This window comes from Rhinoderma darwinii, chromosome 3, assembly GCF_050947455.1.
Source record: "Rhinoderma darwinii isolate aRhiDar2 chromosome 3, aRhiDar2.hap1, whole genome shotgun sequence".
Lineage (NCBI taxonomy): Eukaryota > Metazoa > Chordata > Amphibia > Anura > Rhinodermatidae > Rhinoderma > Rhinoderma darwinii.
In genome coordinates this window covers 202,440,216-202,455,835 of record NC_134689.1, presented here as the reverse complement: position 1 = coordinate 202,455,835, position 15,620 = coordinate 202,440,216, and the positions used below count along the sequence as shown (strand labels likewise).

Below are 15,620 nucleotides of genomic sequence, written 5' to 3'. Positions count from 1 at the left end.
TGTAAAAATGGCCTTTTGAAATTTTCTTGAAAATGTGAGAAATTGCTGCTAAAGTTCTAAGCCTTGTGAGGTCATAGAAAAATAAAAGGATGTTCAAAAAACGATGCCAATCTAAAGTAGACATATGGGGGATGTTAATTAGCAACAATTTTGTGTGGTATTACTATCTGTCTTACAAGCAGATACATTTAAATTGAGAAAAATGCTAATTTTTGCAATGTTTCACTATATTTTCGTGTTTTTCACAATTAAATACTGAATGTATCGACCAAATTTTACCACTATCTTAAAGTCCAATGTGTCACGAGAAAACAATCTCAGAATCGCTTGGATAGGTAAAAGCATTCCGGAGTTATTACCACATAAAGTGAAACATGTCAGATTTGAAAAATGAGGCTCTGTCAGGAAGGTCAAAAGTGGCTAAAGAGGGAAGGGGTTAATGTTTGGAGTTTTTAATCAGGTGGCCGAAACTACTTGGATTCTAAGACCTCTTGGGACAATTATGTTTTTCATAGAATTGTCTAAGCTGTGTAGCTTCCACCATGATGGGGTTTGTTTTATAGATTCTAGGACTCTGCTAATCTACTATGGCAAAGTTAAGTACTGCAGTATATTTTTTTTTATGACTGTTATTACACTTTAAATTTAAAAAATATAAAAACCATTCCCTTCAGGGACTCTTTATCCCAACATGTAAAGTAAGGAGAAAACTGTTAATATACATAATGTTTACAATTGGGAGGTTTTTTTTTTTCATGGTTTCGCAGGTTTTTGAGGGGGGAAAATCAAAACCTATAAAGAATGACAAAAACAGATGTCACATTTAAGTAAGCCCTTAAAAAATTGCTGGGGAAAGTAACATTCATTGCTGATGTTCCATCTTTGTTGTGAAGAGAGAATTTCTAAAGCAATTTAATTAGTTCTTTCTAGTTCTGTTGTGGAAAAAAAACTTTAAACTACTACAATTTATTGTTTCATAAGAGATATATATTTTTGCATATTTCCTATTTTAGATGTGTTCTGAAAGTTCTACAAAGCAGCAAAAGTAATCTCATTAATAGCCGTGGTTCAGGAATCATGGGCATTTAATTTTAATTACATGTGCTAACTGCAAAATTATCATTTTAATGAAGGTACAGTAGTCATTTCAAAATGTTCACAATCCCCAGCTGGGAACAGTAGGTGTGGGAGGATGGATTGCAATATCTCAGCAGCGGGGATAATTACAGTACATTAAGCTTAATTAAGATTTAGCATTGCTTGCTTTAGCTCTCTAGTGTTTGTGTGTTTTATGAATTTATGACTTCTCCTGCATTTTTCTTTTAAATTAGTTTAATGCCATAGCCATGGACTACTGTATTACAAAAAAATGTTCTAATTGCACGTGTACATTCCTTTATTGGCAGAAAAAAACATCAAAGAAAAGGATCTAACATATATACTTCAAAGGCAGCCAGACAGAAATGGCAGTCACTGGAAAGAAGGATCACTGACATTGTAATGCAAAGGATGACTATCTCCAATATGGAATCTGACATGAACCGGCTATTGAAGGTAAAATAACGTGTTTTTATATATATATATATATATATATATATATATATATATATACATACACACACACACACCGTATTTTTTGGACTAGAAGATGCACCTGACCATAAGACGCACCCAGGTTTTAGACAACAGAAGATGGGAAAAAAATTATTTATTCTGTTTCACCACATTCTGAGAGCCAAAACTTTTATAGATTTGTTTTATCGATTGAGCGGTGTGAGGGCTTATTTTGTTGCGGGACGAAATTATTTTATTTTTTACATTGTGCTTGGGAAAAGGTGGTTTTTTTTTTTTTACACTCCTAAAAATCTATCTAACATATATATATTTTTTTTTACACATTTTATTACCTCAAGCCTACACCCCTTTCTGAATGATAGTATTGTAATTGAGTTTGGAAATAAACCCCCAGAGGAGTATTTTGAGCATACCAGCAGCGTCTGTGTGTTTTTTCTCCTCTCGCGATATATATCGGTATGAAATATCCTGATTAGGATGCTGGATAAAGTGCCTGGCGTGAGTGTCTGTTGGAACACTCATCTAAATTTCAGTCTAATATATTTTGAGCCATTGACTTCCATGACAGTTACATGTGGAGTTACTGCAACAGCGTAACTACGCTGTTTCCCTAACTCCCATAGTAGTGAATGGCAGTTACGGAAGGAGCGTAGCATGCGAGCTACGCTGTTTCCGTAACTACTGTTCAGTTCTATGGGAGTTACGGAAACGGCGTAGCTCCGCGTGTAACGTTGTTTCAGTAACTCCACATGTAATCAAGTTTTATATAACATTTGTTCCAGGATGGCCATTAAAATGTGAAAACACCCAGCACACATCTGACAGGCGCAACACACATATTGGGCAAACGCAGCACATCTATCGGAACCCGCACACAAATCGCACGTGCATTGGACACATGCCGCTCACACATTTCATACTGTACGTCCCTCATCTACTGCGCAAATATCAACACACTATCAAATACGCTGATAAAGCTCTGTCCAAAAGTTACGTTGTCAAGAAAAAAATTGCCATTGTATTTTAAAAACAGCACTACAAATCTGTCCACAGGTTGTTTGTGGTATTGCTGCTCAGATCCCATTTTCTTCAGTGAAGCTGAGCTACAATACCAGACACATTCCACGGACAGGTGTGGTGCTGTTTTTGAAGGAAAGCAGCCATTGTTTTTTCTAATCCTGGACAACACCTTTTAAACTCCGCTCCTCATCACCACTAAGCCATGCGCCATTAAAAATTCAGTAAAGTAAAATACAACCCTCTCCTAAGGGCCCTTCTGTATCATCATACTTCCCACAATAACATGGTTGGAATGTGCCCACCCCTTCCCTTTGGACCCACCGTGCAGCTGAATCATCTGCACAGATGAGATGTTTGTCTTGGAGTACAGGTAGTTAGTGGTACTCTACATGTAGTACTGGTAGATAGCCGTCAGGTAGAAAAAAACATTAGATAGTAGATATCAGTTCATGCACTTTAGTTATACAGCACCATTGAGATATATAATATATATATATACTGGGTATATTTGCCCTCAACAGCACTGATTCACAGGCGTTTTAAAATTGAAATGTTCACATGGATAGACTGGTTGTTCCAGCTAATTGCATGCGCCACAGATTAAGCTGACTGGTTTCACCTGACGGTGACCCAGGAATAACCACTGTAAGTTTAAAATATTCTAACCTGAGGCCAGTGTAACTTGAGGGACCAATATATGTATACGTTAGTGTTTGTAGTCACGTATATACGGCACTTATTTTACAAGCATATATCAAAGATGTGTCCATTGCTATGCTGCTCACATATGTTCATAAGATTATTCCTCTAAACTAGAGACCACTAACCCTTGAAGCAGGACTTCACGTTCTTCAAAATTTGCTACGTTTTTTTTTTTTTTCCATTTATCTTTCTTTTTTTCTCAATGTTGAGGGTTTCTTATTTCAAATATTTATCTATTACTAAAACACAACTAAAAAGAAATCTCCTTTAACGCTTCATGCACACGATCGTGTGCACTGGCCGAGTCCCATCAGTGATCCGAGGAATGATAGAACATGTCCTATCTTTCCTCGGATCGGAGACTCGGATAATTTTTCACAGACCTGATTCACCCACTAAAGTAAATGGGTCCGTGAAGACTATCGGATGCCGTCAAAAACGTCCCGAGTGGCACAACTGTCGTGTTCATGAGGCGTAAGTGTTTGGTAAAGGGAGGATTTGGAAAGTTACAATTTTTTACTCCTTTTTCTGTTTTTCTGGAAGGATTATGTTTATGTTTAAGTGACTGGGGTTCTTGTAACCCCATTCTCATGCAGCAGAGAAAATCCAGAGTGTGTTCATGATTTGCGCAACTGCCACACAGAAAAGCCGCGTATTAGCCCTATCGAATTACAATGGGGCTAATCCATGCACATCCGCGGCAGAAAATCCGCATTGTAGCCCAAGATTTCTGCCTCGGATTCTTCGAAAAATCCATGTCTATGGCAAATCCCTCACGTGGGATTATATAGCCTAAAAGTGAAACACAGAAACATCTGATCACACAGTCAGGGACATGCATACACTTGCTCTTTCAGTCAGGGACAAGTGTTCGCAGGTCACAGGTGATGTCTTATGTGATTAGAGTCATTAATTTTCCTTTTCTTCTCCATCCTGCCCAAACCGCCTTGGCGACTTCTCCGGACAACTGCAGAGTTTGCTACCCAGACATTTTTGGCCCTTCACTTCTGTAGCCCTTCCCCACCATTTATAACAATACAAATGCAGACCTCAGATCCGATCAATAAATACATTCAGGCGAGACCGCTAAATTACTTCAGACCACATCAGACCTCAAAAATTCCACAGACTCTCTAAATACAGAACTCAGGACAGAACTCAGAAACCACAACCCAAACCATGGCAGAAATCGCTATGTGTACAGGACACCCTTGCCTATTTTTATTTTAATTTTAATTTTTGATGTTCAAGTGTAACAGTATGGTTATTATAGTTTAGTGATTGAAGTACTATGCGTTCATTGTTTTCTCTTATCTTCTATGCAAGCAACGGGAGGAGCTCGCAAAGAGGAAAGAAAAAGTAACAAGAAAACGGGATCGGATCATGAAGGAAATGAGTGATGTTGATAAAAACATTAACACACTGAATGAAGAAATCGAGTCATTGAGTGCAAATATTGACTACGTTAATGACAGTATAGCTGACTGTCAGGCCAATATTATGCAGATGGAAGAGGCTAAAGTAAGCTATATACATAATATTTTAAAAAATGTATTACATTTTTCAACTTTTATGCACCTTCTTTTTTTTTTTTTTTTTTTTTTTGTTCTTTCCTCTGGACTGTCAGTCTAATGTACTCTTAGGCGGCATATGTAGCAGGTTTTTTATTCTTACTCCTTATTTGTGTGCATTTCCCCTGTAGGAAGAAGGCGATACATTGGATGTTACTGCCATTATTAGTTCTTGCACTTTAGCAGAGGCGCGGTACCTACTTGATCATTTTCTCTCCATGGCTGTCAGCAAGGTAAACGTTTTTGTAATTTATTTTTTTTAGAACTTTTGAGGCCTGCATCATATGAACTACCCAAACAGATTTGTAATATGTTCCCAATGTAATGTGATTCTCAGGCAGGAAAAAAAACAGGATAAGGCCTTATTCACGCGCCCGTATTTCCTGGACCAAACACAGTTCAGGGGGCTGGGCTCCTAGAATCATAGTTATCTATGATGCTAGGAGTTCCTGCGGGGAGGCAGTGACTCCTAGCATTAGGGGCATAGGCAAGGGCTCATGGGCCCTAGTGCAAGAATTCAGCTTAGGCCCCCTAACCCAACACCACCAGACCCCTGCACGCGCCTATGCCCAGCCGCCTTGCCCAACAGCCCCCATGGATGCCCCCACAGTATAATGCCCCCATAGCTGCCTGCCACACAGTATAATGCCCCCCATAGCTGACCCCATATTATATTGCCACCCATAGCTGCCCCCACTGTATAATGCATAGCTGCACCCCACAGTATAATGCCCTCCATTGCTGACCCATACAGCATAATGCTCCCCATAGCTGACCCCACACAGTATAATGCCCCCCATAGCTGCACCCCGCAGTATCATGCTTCCCATAGCTGCCCCCCACACTATGCTTCCCATAGTTGCCCCTACAGTATAATGCACCCCCATACAGTATAATGCTCCCATAGCTGCCACCATATCAGCCCCCCTCCCATACCCAGTGTAATGCCCCCATATGTGCCTAATGGATGCTCCCACAGTATAATGCCCCACATAGCTGCCTCCAAAGTATAATGCCTCCACAGAGTATAATGCCCCCATAATATATTGCCACCCATAGCTGCCCCCATAGTATAATGCCTCTTATAGTTGCCCCCACAGTATTATGCCCCCCATAGCTGCCCCCACAGTATAATTCCACCCATACAGTATAATGCTCCCATAGCTGCCACCATATCAGTCCCCCTCCCATACCCAGTGTAATGTCCCCATATGCGCCTAATAGAAAAATAAAAAAATAATTACTCTCTTGTCCCCGTTTCCACGATGAGTGGAGGAGATCCTACGCCTCCTTTGGTCTGTGCTATAAGTGACTCGGCGCAGACAGGCGCAATGATGTCACCACATCGTGCCTGTCTGCGCCGAGCCGCAAACGGCAAAGTCAATGCTTGAGCAAGGAGCAGTCAGCTCCTTGCTCCAGCATTGAATTCAACTGTATCTGCGTCCTGAGGACGCAGATACAATTGGAACCGGGAACAATGCGGTCGGCGCTGTGTGGCAATGGGGGGCCTGTGGGCCACCCCAAGCTTAGGGGCCCGGTTGAAACTGCAATCGTTGCGACCCCTATAGCTTCGCCACAACCTAGCATCATAGATAACCATTATGCTAGGATCCCGGCTCACTGAACGGTGTTCGGACCAGGAAATACGGCCGACATACGGTCCGTATCTAATGGACCGAACACTGCTGTGTGAGTAAGGCGTGAGATTGAATTTTGTTAATTTAAGTCCTACACATACAATTTGCAGATAATGTGTGACTCCCACCGTCTGCCTCTTTTCTACTATGAAATAAGTTGTCCGGTGTATTCCTGCACTCACATGCATGATTGCAGTACACTGCACGTTCACACAGCATTTTTTTGACTAGCCTTTTACGTGCCAAAATCCGACTTAAAGAGAGCACGGTAAAAGCTTGCAAATAACTTCAAAATGAACATTTGCAAGGAGGAGTGCATGCTACACGTATTTTTATGCGGACATAATTAAATTACGCATCACACACAAAAAAGGGTCATGCTAGTCCACTAGGGGACTTGAAGCTTAGAGTATTCCAAAGCATTATTGCCTGTCAGTGTACCGCTGACGGGCAATCTATGAGGCCATGCCTCCGGTCTTTCAGAATGTAACTACTCTAGTAGCCAGTGTGAAAATGGGAATATTTCACAATTTTTTTCTTTGTGGATAGTAAGAATTTTTTTTTAAACAGCAACAATGTTCATAATAGACTGATTTACTATAATAACCTGATTTTAAATAATGACATTTTCTGATGATGCTTTCCCCATTAAAGTAAAGTTAAAAAACATTAGTATTAAAACATTCTTAACCTGTGATGGCTTTAGATTTATTTCTTTATACTGTGTGAAATCTTGAGCTGGCATTAACAACGTGAGTGAAGTCCCGTACTTTAATGTTCCATTCTTTGCTTGTAGGGTCTCCTGGCTGCCCAGAGAGAGGCTCAGATTAAAGTTTTAGAAGGGCGTCTGAAACAAATTGAAATTACGAGTTCCACACAAAATCAGCTTTTATTCCATATGTTAAAGGAAAAGGCAGAGCTGAATCCTGAACTTGATGCTCTGTTGGGCCATGCTTTACAAGGTTGGTTCCTGGTTTAAGCAGTCCCTGCTTTTGCATGTTTGTTTTTTTGCATGTTAGTTTTTACATTTCTAAACTATCCTGACTTGGTTTACTTTAAATGCTGTAAGTGACTGCACCGAAAAGTATCTACACTTATGGTATGTTTCCAAGTTAGGTCCACTTTTTTGTATCTATGATCAGACCGTGAATCCTGTTATTACAGAATAGAAATTACTCCAATGTAATTCTCTTAGTTTATAGGGATTTCCTGTGCAGAGCAATTAGTTGATCTTACAGTCATTTTAATAATCTCATTAAATTAATAATGAGCCAAACGAGATAATATATGATGCAGTTCACTTTCAGGATCAAATAAATTTTTTATAATTACAGCACATTGCTTTGAATACAGTGTTATTGTTCCAGCAAAATTGTCAGATCTAGTTTTAGGAAAAAATATATTTTACATTTGGATTTTTTTTTAACATTTTTTAATAAATTAAAGTTTGCCTAAATGCTTGTGGCTTTCTTAGAGTTTCAAAAGTGAAAACTATTTGATTCTGAATAGTTCTATTATTCTAGCAGAAAACGTACCCAGCATCTATTCCGCTTTTATTAAAGATCACGTGAAATGGCTTTTTTTAATTTATTTTTTCCCACTCTGACCTAAACCAAATGCTACTGTGACCTGAGATTTTGCGAAATAATTGTAGAAAACACTTAATGCCTATCAGGTTTAGCAGATACTATTTCACCACATACAATTTCTAGGTCACAATTTGTCTTTAAGGTGGTTATGGAGCGAATTTTGCTTCCAACAGAGCATTCATTCAACAGATCTGCATTCATATGTCCAGATATTTAACTAGTCTGAAAACATAAAAATGGTTTTCAGTCGTAGCAAAAATTTCCTGCTGCTCCCCGCTAATGGGCATTCTCTTCTGAACATTGTTTGAGATGGAATTGGAGGATGTTCATGTGGGTCAGATAATGACTGGATCTAGGGCTATGTTCAAACATAACGTTATTTGTTGCAGAATGTCGGCTGCGAAAGTACAATGCAAGTGAATGCGACTTTAACAAACTGTGCAGCGCATTTAAGGAATGCTGTGGAATTTAAGAACCGCAGCAAGCCCGATGTGTTTGATTTTTGCTGTGGCCAAATCTGTATTGAAATTCACAACAAAATCATGTAACATATTTCATATGCTATGCGTGAAATCAGGCTAGAGGTGAGTTCACAGAATTTTTTGATGCAGTAACCGTGTCGAAATCCACGCCGGAAAACAGCAGAAATCGCCCCTCATTGATTTCAATAGGAGGCAGAGGTGGTTTTTTCCAGGGCGGCTTTTGGACGCTCGCAGGGGGAAAACAAGCAGCATGTCCTTTCTGGTTTGTTTTTTTCCAGCCGTCCTTATAATAACTTCAATGGCCGTGGGCGAAAAACGCAATGAAAAATGCGGAAAACTACATTCAGGCAGTTCAAAACAGCCTCAAAATTCCTGAAGGAAGATTTTTTTTCTGCCTGCAAAAAAATTCTGTGTGAACAGGGCCTTACTCTAACTAATATATTAATAATAATAAAAGCTCCATTCAGACGATGCCTTTCTAGTTTGTTTTTACACTAGTAGGCCAGTGTTTTTACAAGGCTGTATACAAGCATGATCTCCCACAATTTTTGTAAGATTATTGCTTCTTCTATTCGATACAATTTGTTTTGCTGGAGACTGGATAAACTAGCTATAATATGGGCAGTGGCTGTACATTTTACATTGGTTATTATGGTGTGCTGGAATAGAAATGGCTTTAAGCTCTCTCTCCCCAAGGCTACTTTCATACGTAGCGAAATTGCTGCGTATTTTCCGTCCGAATTTACAGAAGGAAAATCCGCAGCGGAATACAGTAGCAGCAAATCTCACCCACACGCTACAGAGATTGACATGTTGGGTACATTTTTAAATTCGCAGCATATCCATTCCTGTTGCGGATTTGTTGCGTAATGAGAAAATCCACAACAAAACCAAATTGTTGTGCATTTTGCTGCGGATTACCTGCAAATCCGCAAACCCAGATAGTAAAATAAGTTTGGAATAAGTTAAAAAAAACAGCACTTCCCTGGTACTTCACTGGTTTCTGTATTCCCGGCCTCCAGCAATGTTTCGTGTCGACACATAACCGCTGCAGTGGTCACATTTGACGACCCGTCATCACTGGAAATTGGGTGTACAAAGACCAGCGTGGGAGCAGGGAAGAGTTGCCAGGGGAGGTGAGTATATTGTTGTTTTTTTTTTTTGGTGGGAAGGGCAGTTGAAAACTGTTGTCTACAAGGAAATCCGCACCAATTTCTGCACGATTTGGTGCAGAATTCCTTTCGGCTTTTCTTGGATTTGTTGTGAATATTTTCTCCACAAATCTGGCACGTGTGGACAAACTCCAATAGTGCCTAAGTGAGCTGTATAAAAATGAATAGTGGGATTTCCATAATGAATATATTCAGCACACAGCTGTCACCTAACAAGTTAAATGAAATGTCACCCATTTAATCTCTCCTCCTTTCACGTGATCTTTAAGTAAATATTTTTGGCGTTTTAGTTCTCTTGGCAGATGAATCTGTTTTGATTGTGGTGTTGGTTTTTGTTTCCTTGTTGCTTGAATTCACACAGACTTAGATAGCATTCCACTGGGTAAGTATGTTTTTAGCTTTCTATGTGTTGTGCAAATGCATGACTTACTAATTATTCATGTGCACTAACTAGAAGACCACGCAGACCTTCTGAGAATGTGCCCACGTTGCATGCCCTGCTATGACAACATCCTTTCATCCATACATTTCCAGTCATTCCTTACCATACATTAATCAAGATATTAACAGCTGAATGCTGATAATATTGCTAATTGTAAAAGATATGTAGATCACCGTTAACCTTTCAGGTTTTGTATCACCATAAATAACAATTTCTGAGGTCATCTCTCCTTTTATTTTATTTTTTGTTTAGTTTATTTATGCTAGTATGTGTTCTAAAAGCCTTTTAGACCCATTTATTTATATCCATAATTATAGTATATGCTTAAAATTCCTTGAAAACACAGTAGTTCAAATTAAGTGTATTGGATTTAGAGATTGAGAATCGCTTGTATTGTTAGGGTCTGTTCACACGCAGTATTTTGCGTGGCGGGTCCCGCTTCAAAATCCGCCGTGGAACTATTTCTGCTGTCAGCAGGAAGATTCCTCCTCCCATTGACTTCAATGAGAGGTTCGGGCGGAATCTGAAAAAAATCAGCTAGCGGAAAAAAAAAGCGTCCGACTCTCATCGAAATTAATGGGAGGCAGAATTTTGAGGCGGATTCCGCCGCAAAAATTCCACTGTCTGAAAAGAACCTAACTGTAAGGTAAGCCTGCTCCTAGAATAAAGGATTAGTAAAAGAAAAAAAAATATGCCAAATGTGGTTAGCTTATTTGTATTTATATATTGTATAAAGAGTCATATTCTCCAATTATTATAAGAGTTCCTCTTTAGACTAGGTAAATGGTAATTAAAAATCATTGTTAATTTACCTATAAAATATGATCTAGCTTTTAGATGTTAGCTTGTACAATGGCAAATTAATTTGCTTCATCCATATTGCTAATGTATAGTAACAGTTATGCTAATTTATGATAAAGTGAATAAGGGAATTTTCATCTTACTACCTACCAAGCTTAGATAATAGACTAGCATTCTACTATCTATAGCTGAAACATTGGTTCAGGTACTGTCACTCACTCAATTAAAGAACACAAAGTATGCTCACCGCTTTGCAGTTAATATAGGAATATAATCTACATGAAAAGTTGCATACCTTTGTAAATACATTACTTTTCTTGTACTGATCCCGATCTATAGCCTATGTTATAGCCCATAACTGTATTTACACTTATTCTAGTTATTGGTACTGTATTTACATTTGTTCTGGTTGTTATTGGAAACAGTCGACAAGCTTGTCGTCACACCCTAATAGCTTAATTGAGCTCCTGTAAAGCATTGGGTAAATTAGTTTATTCTACAAGAGATTACTGTACAGTGTCTGGTGTATAAATGGTGCTTCCCAGAATGCAAATCACCAAACTATGTGCAGAAATTGAGCCTGCGGGGAATACTGTGATATTTCAAGTCTGAAGCCTTCAGAATTGTGAATTTAGCTCTGGTCTCTAATACGTTAATATATATATACTGTATAATATGCATATGTTAAAACTTGGCTTTTATCTGTTAACTTTTTAGGTGAGCTGACTTCCAATTGCATTATTATATATAATATAGGTTGTAACTCAGGATCAGTACAAGATAAATTAATGCAATGAGGGGAATTTTTAACCTTTCTATGCCAGTATGTGAAGCAAATAGGGACTTTAGGACAGTTTGCGGCACTTTTGGGAAAAGTGGGTTTAATAGAAAGGGGCGGGTCATCCACAGCCTAACAAATTTACTAGAATTTTGCATAAATTATAGCAGAAATCTTCATCAACTCCTAGCTGGCGTAGATTTCACACTGTGGGGCATAACAAGGTAGAGGGCTGTGTCAGGTTCCTTACCTTTCCCCAATCAGACAATAAAGTAAAAAATATGTATTCACCGATCCACTCCCCTTTCCCAGAGCACCTCAGGCACTTACAGCAGGTTTCTGCAAATACAAGGCACTGAAATCGGGCAGCACCAGGACGTTGTATACGCCAAGGCCTGCTGTGAGAGCCTGAGGGGATCTGGGGGGAGAAGCAGAGTGGTGAGTACATTTTTTTTAATTTTATGTCCCGTGGGGGGAGGCGGAGTGGAATGGGGCACAGTTACACTCACTGCGACCGCGATTGTTACACCACCTTTTTACCACACGGCCAGATGCAACACATTTTTTAAGAGGCATTCGCCTCTTAATAAATGTGTCACATTTTATTTCAGCGAACGGTTTATTAAGAATGGCATATGAAACGCCAGTTAAAGGGAACCCGTCGGACCAAAAATGCAGTCCAATCTGCTGGCAGCATATTATAGAGCAGGAAGAGCTGAGCAGATTCATATATAATGTTGTGGGAAAAGATTCAGTATAACTTGTAATTTATTCTAAACCTCTGCTCATTATGAGCTTTGGAGTCCAGTGAGCGGTCCTATTTAGTGATCCACCAGTTCATGAACTTAGAGGTGACCGATAACAGGTGGATCCTGCTTGTCAGAGACACACATGACCAGCATTCACCGAAGCCGTCAGTCCTGCAGACCTGACGGATTCGGCTTGGACAGCAAGATCTTGATACATAGAAGCTGTATCTGAAAGAGTAAATTACATTTTTAATTAAAACCTATTTAAAAGTTGTTCACAATCACATTACCTTTACTTTAAAGGTTTACATAGCCTTTAAGGACTTGCCACAGATTCAAATCAGGACTTCAAAACTTTAATTTTGTTTCTTTTGAGGTGGACTTTCATGGTTGCTTCGTATCATTGTCCTGCTGCATAACCCTTGAGCTTTAGGTCACGAACTGACGGGCTGACGTTCTTCTTCAGGATTTTTCAATAGAGAGCAAAATTCATGGTTCCATCAATTATGACAAGTCGTCCAGGTCCTGCAGAAGCAAAGCAGCCCCGGACCATCACACTACCACCACAATGTTTGACTGTTTGTATGATGTTCTTATGGTGGAATGTGGTGTTAGCTTAATAACAGACCCATGTGTTCCAAAATCTTCCACCCTTGACTCTTCAGTCCACAGAACATTATACACAAGTCTTGGGGTCACTTAGAAGTTTTTTGACAAATGCGAGATGAACCTTTGTGTTTTTTTTGGTCAGCAGTGGTTTGCGCCTTGCAACGTTCCCATGGATGCAGTTTTTGCCCAGTGTCTTTCTTATTGTGTTCGTCTGGGTTCTTTTGTGACAACCTGGACGAGTCCTAGATGCTCTCATGGTGAAATTCTGTTAGGCCGTCAACTCCCAGGGAAGAGTCACCTCTGTAGTTTTCTCCATTGTGGTTAATGACTCTCCCTTTGTAATGGCTTTGTAATCCTTTCCAGACTGGTAGATTTTAATTACTTTGTTTCGCATCTGTATTTGAATATCTAGAGGCATGGCATCATGTGCTGCTTTTTGGGTACTTCTAGCCAGATTCACATTGCCAGACAGGTTCTACTGAAGAGATATTTAGATTCAACAGGTCTGGCAGTAATCCTGCCTGAGTGAGATTAGGGAAATTGAAACCTAATTGTTAATTAAATTTGATGAACTAGTTGATTTAATAGCTAAGGGGGCAATTACTTATATGGCCAGATAGCGCTGAACAGCATTTTTTCTTTGACAAATAAAATCATCGTTCTAAATTAACATTTTGTGTATACTTGGGTTATCTTTGTCTGATATTAAATATAGTTTGAGGATCTGAAACATTCAACTTGGTCAAATATGCAAAAATACTTTATCACAGCACTGTATCTGTGTATGCACACTCATACAGGGAAGGCTGTCAATCATTGAGAAGGACCTCCCACTGTACTCCTAAGCATAGAAAAAGCACTGATTTAGATCAATAAACAAGTTCTGCTAAATATTTTTCCACAACACTATATATCAATCCTCTCTGCTCCTTCTGCTTTATAACATGATGCTCGCAGGTAGGACTGCATGTTCAACGTGACAGGTTCCCTTTAATAAATCTACCCCTATATCTATATGCAAATTGGAAAATAGTGTTCTTAGGTGTAGCTACTCTATAACTTTATCCAACACAACATATTATGGACAGTGAAAGTAAAAATGTACATTTTTCTTATTGTTTCTGTATATTTCTCCTACATCGAATCTGTTGTTCACATTTTAGAAAATCAAGAACATAGCAGCGATGATGAAGGATCATTGCAAAGCCCAGGGACAGAAGGCAGGTATGTTATTACAGCAACACTATATCTTCAAAATGACAGCTTTATTTAATCTCAATTTCCTGTATTATTCATAATACTGGCATATAGTTGTAATATTTTTTTGCCCAGTGTTTATATAGCTGCAACATTTCCCACAGCGCTGTATAGAAAATGAACTCGGAGTATTTTGAAACCGCTCCGCAAAAACCGTCCGAAAATGCCTCCCATTGATTTCAATGGGAGGCGGAGGCGATTTTCTCCCACGAGCGGTAAAACCGCCTCGCGGGAGAAAGACGGGACATGCCCCATCTTCGCGCGGTTATGCCTCTGACATCAATGGGAGGCAGAGAAAGCGTTTTTCGCGGAGTTTTTTGCCTGTAGCACTCAATGGGCGCGAGCGAAAAACGCTGCGAAAATCGCAGCAAACGGCGTGCAGGAAGGTCAAAATCTGCCTCAAAATCCCAAACTGAATTTTGAGGCAGAATTTTCCTCCTGCAAAAAACTCAGTGTGAACTCAGCCTAATAAGTCTCTGCCTTCTTTTGCTCAGCTATAGACTTTATTTCATCCTCTGTGTTGCCATTTAAAATTAGCAAATAAATTCTGAGAATTTAAAGGTTTTATTTATGCAATGTTAAATACCTTTGTGTCAAAAAAGACAAAAGTATAGAAGGTATGATACCTTTATTGGCGAACCATAAAAGTTCTATATGCGGCTTTCAGAGCACAGAGGCTCCTTCTTCAGGCAGTTTACAAATGAATGACTTAGAAAAAAGCACAACATTTAGATGTTACACAAAGCCAATTAGTACATTAGGTGATACATCATTAAGATAAGCCAGGGCAATAAAACGGAGGTTATAGGGGTGATGACTTAGGAGTTAAGGCATCTGGAGTCAGTCTGATGGGGGATGTGACTTGTGTCCATGTAGTGGCTCATAAATCCTGGTGTTAGATTGAGGCCTTGTGTCAATGACTGGAATTTTATCATTCTCTTGAATTCCCAAATTTTTCTCTCTCTGTTCTTAAAATGACCCTTTAGTATTAGGACTTTTAAATCTGCCAAACTGTGATCAGGTCCAGAGAAGTGTTTTCCCACAGGTGTATCCACCTCCTGTTTTATTGTATGTCTGTGAAGATTCATTGTTTTCGCGAGCGATCACAGTCTTGTCCTTGTCTGCCAAGAGCTGGAGAGAGGAGAGTGTGTGAGCTCACACACGCAGATTGGAGCTGTGCGCGCATGCGAGGGATCGCACAGCCTTGTCCTTATCTGCCGAGCGCTGAAAAGTGAG

At 39.4% G+C, this 15,620-nt stretch overlaps 1 protein-coding gene across 6 annotated transcripts in view; it reads left to right on the top strand.

Moving 5' to 3' along the window:
- Positions 1–15,620, top strand: part of KIF21A (kinesin family member 21A) — a 183,859-nt gene that overhangs the window by 126,864 nt on the left and 41,375 nt on the right. For 4 of the 6 annotated variants that reach the window (XM_075857243.1, XM_075857240.1, XM_075857246.1 and 1 more), the window contains 6 exons: positions 1,407–1,554; positions 4,624–4,818; positions 5,000–5,101; positions 7,302–7,467; positions 10,110–10,130; positions 14,291–14,351. In XM_075857243.1, coding sequence (XP_075713358.1) covers positions 1,407–1,554; positions 4,624–4,818; positions 5,000–5,101; positions 7,302–7,467; positions 10,110–10,130; positions 14,291–14,351 — 693 coding nt within the window. The remainder of the gene's footprint in view (positions 1–1,406; positions 1,555–4,623; positions 4,819–4,999; positions 5,102–7,301; positions 7,468–10,109; positions 10,131–14,290; positions 14,352–15,620) is intronic. The other 2 variants (XM_075857241.1, XM_075857245.1) reach the window with 1 other exon arrangement.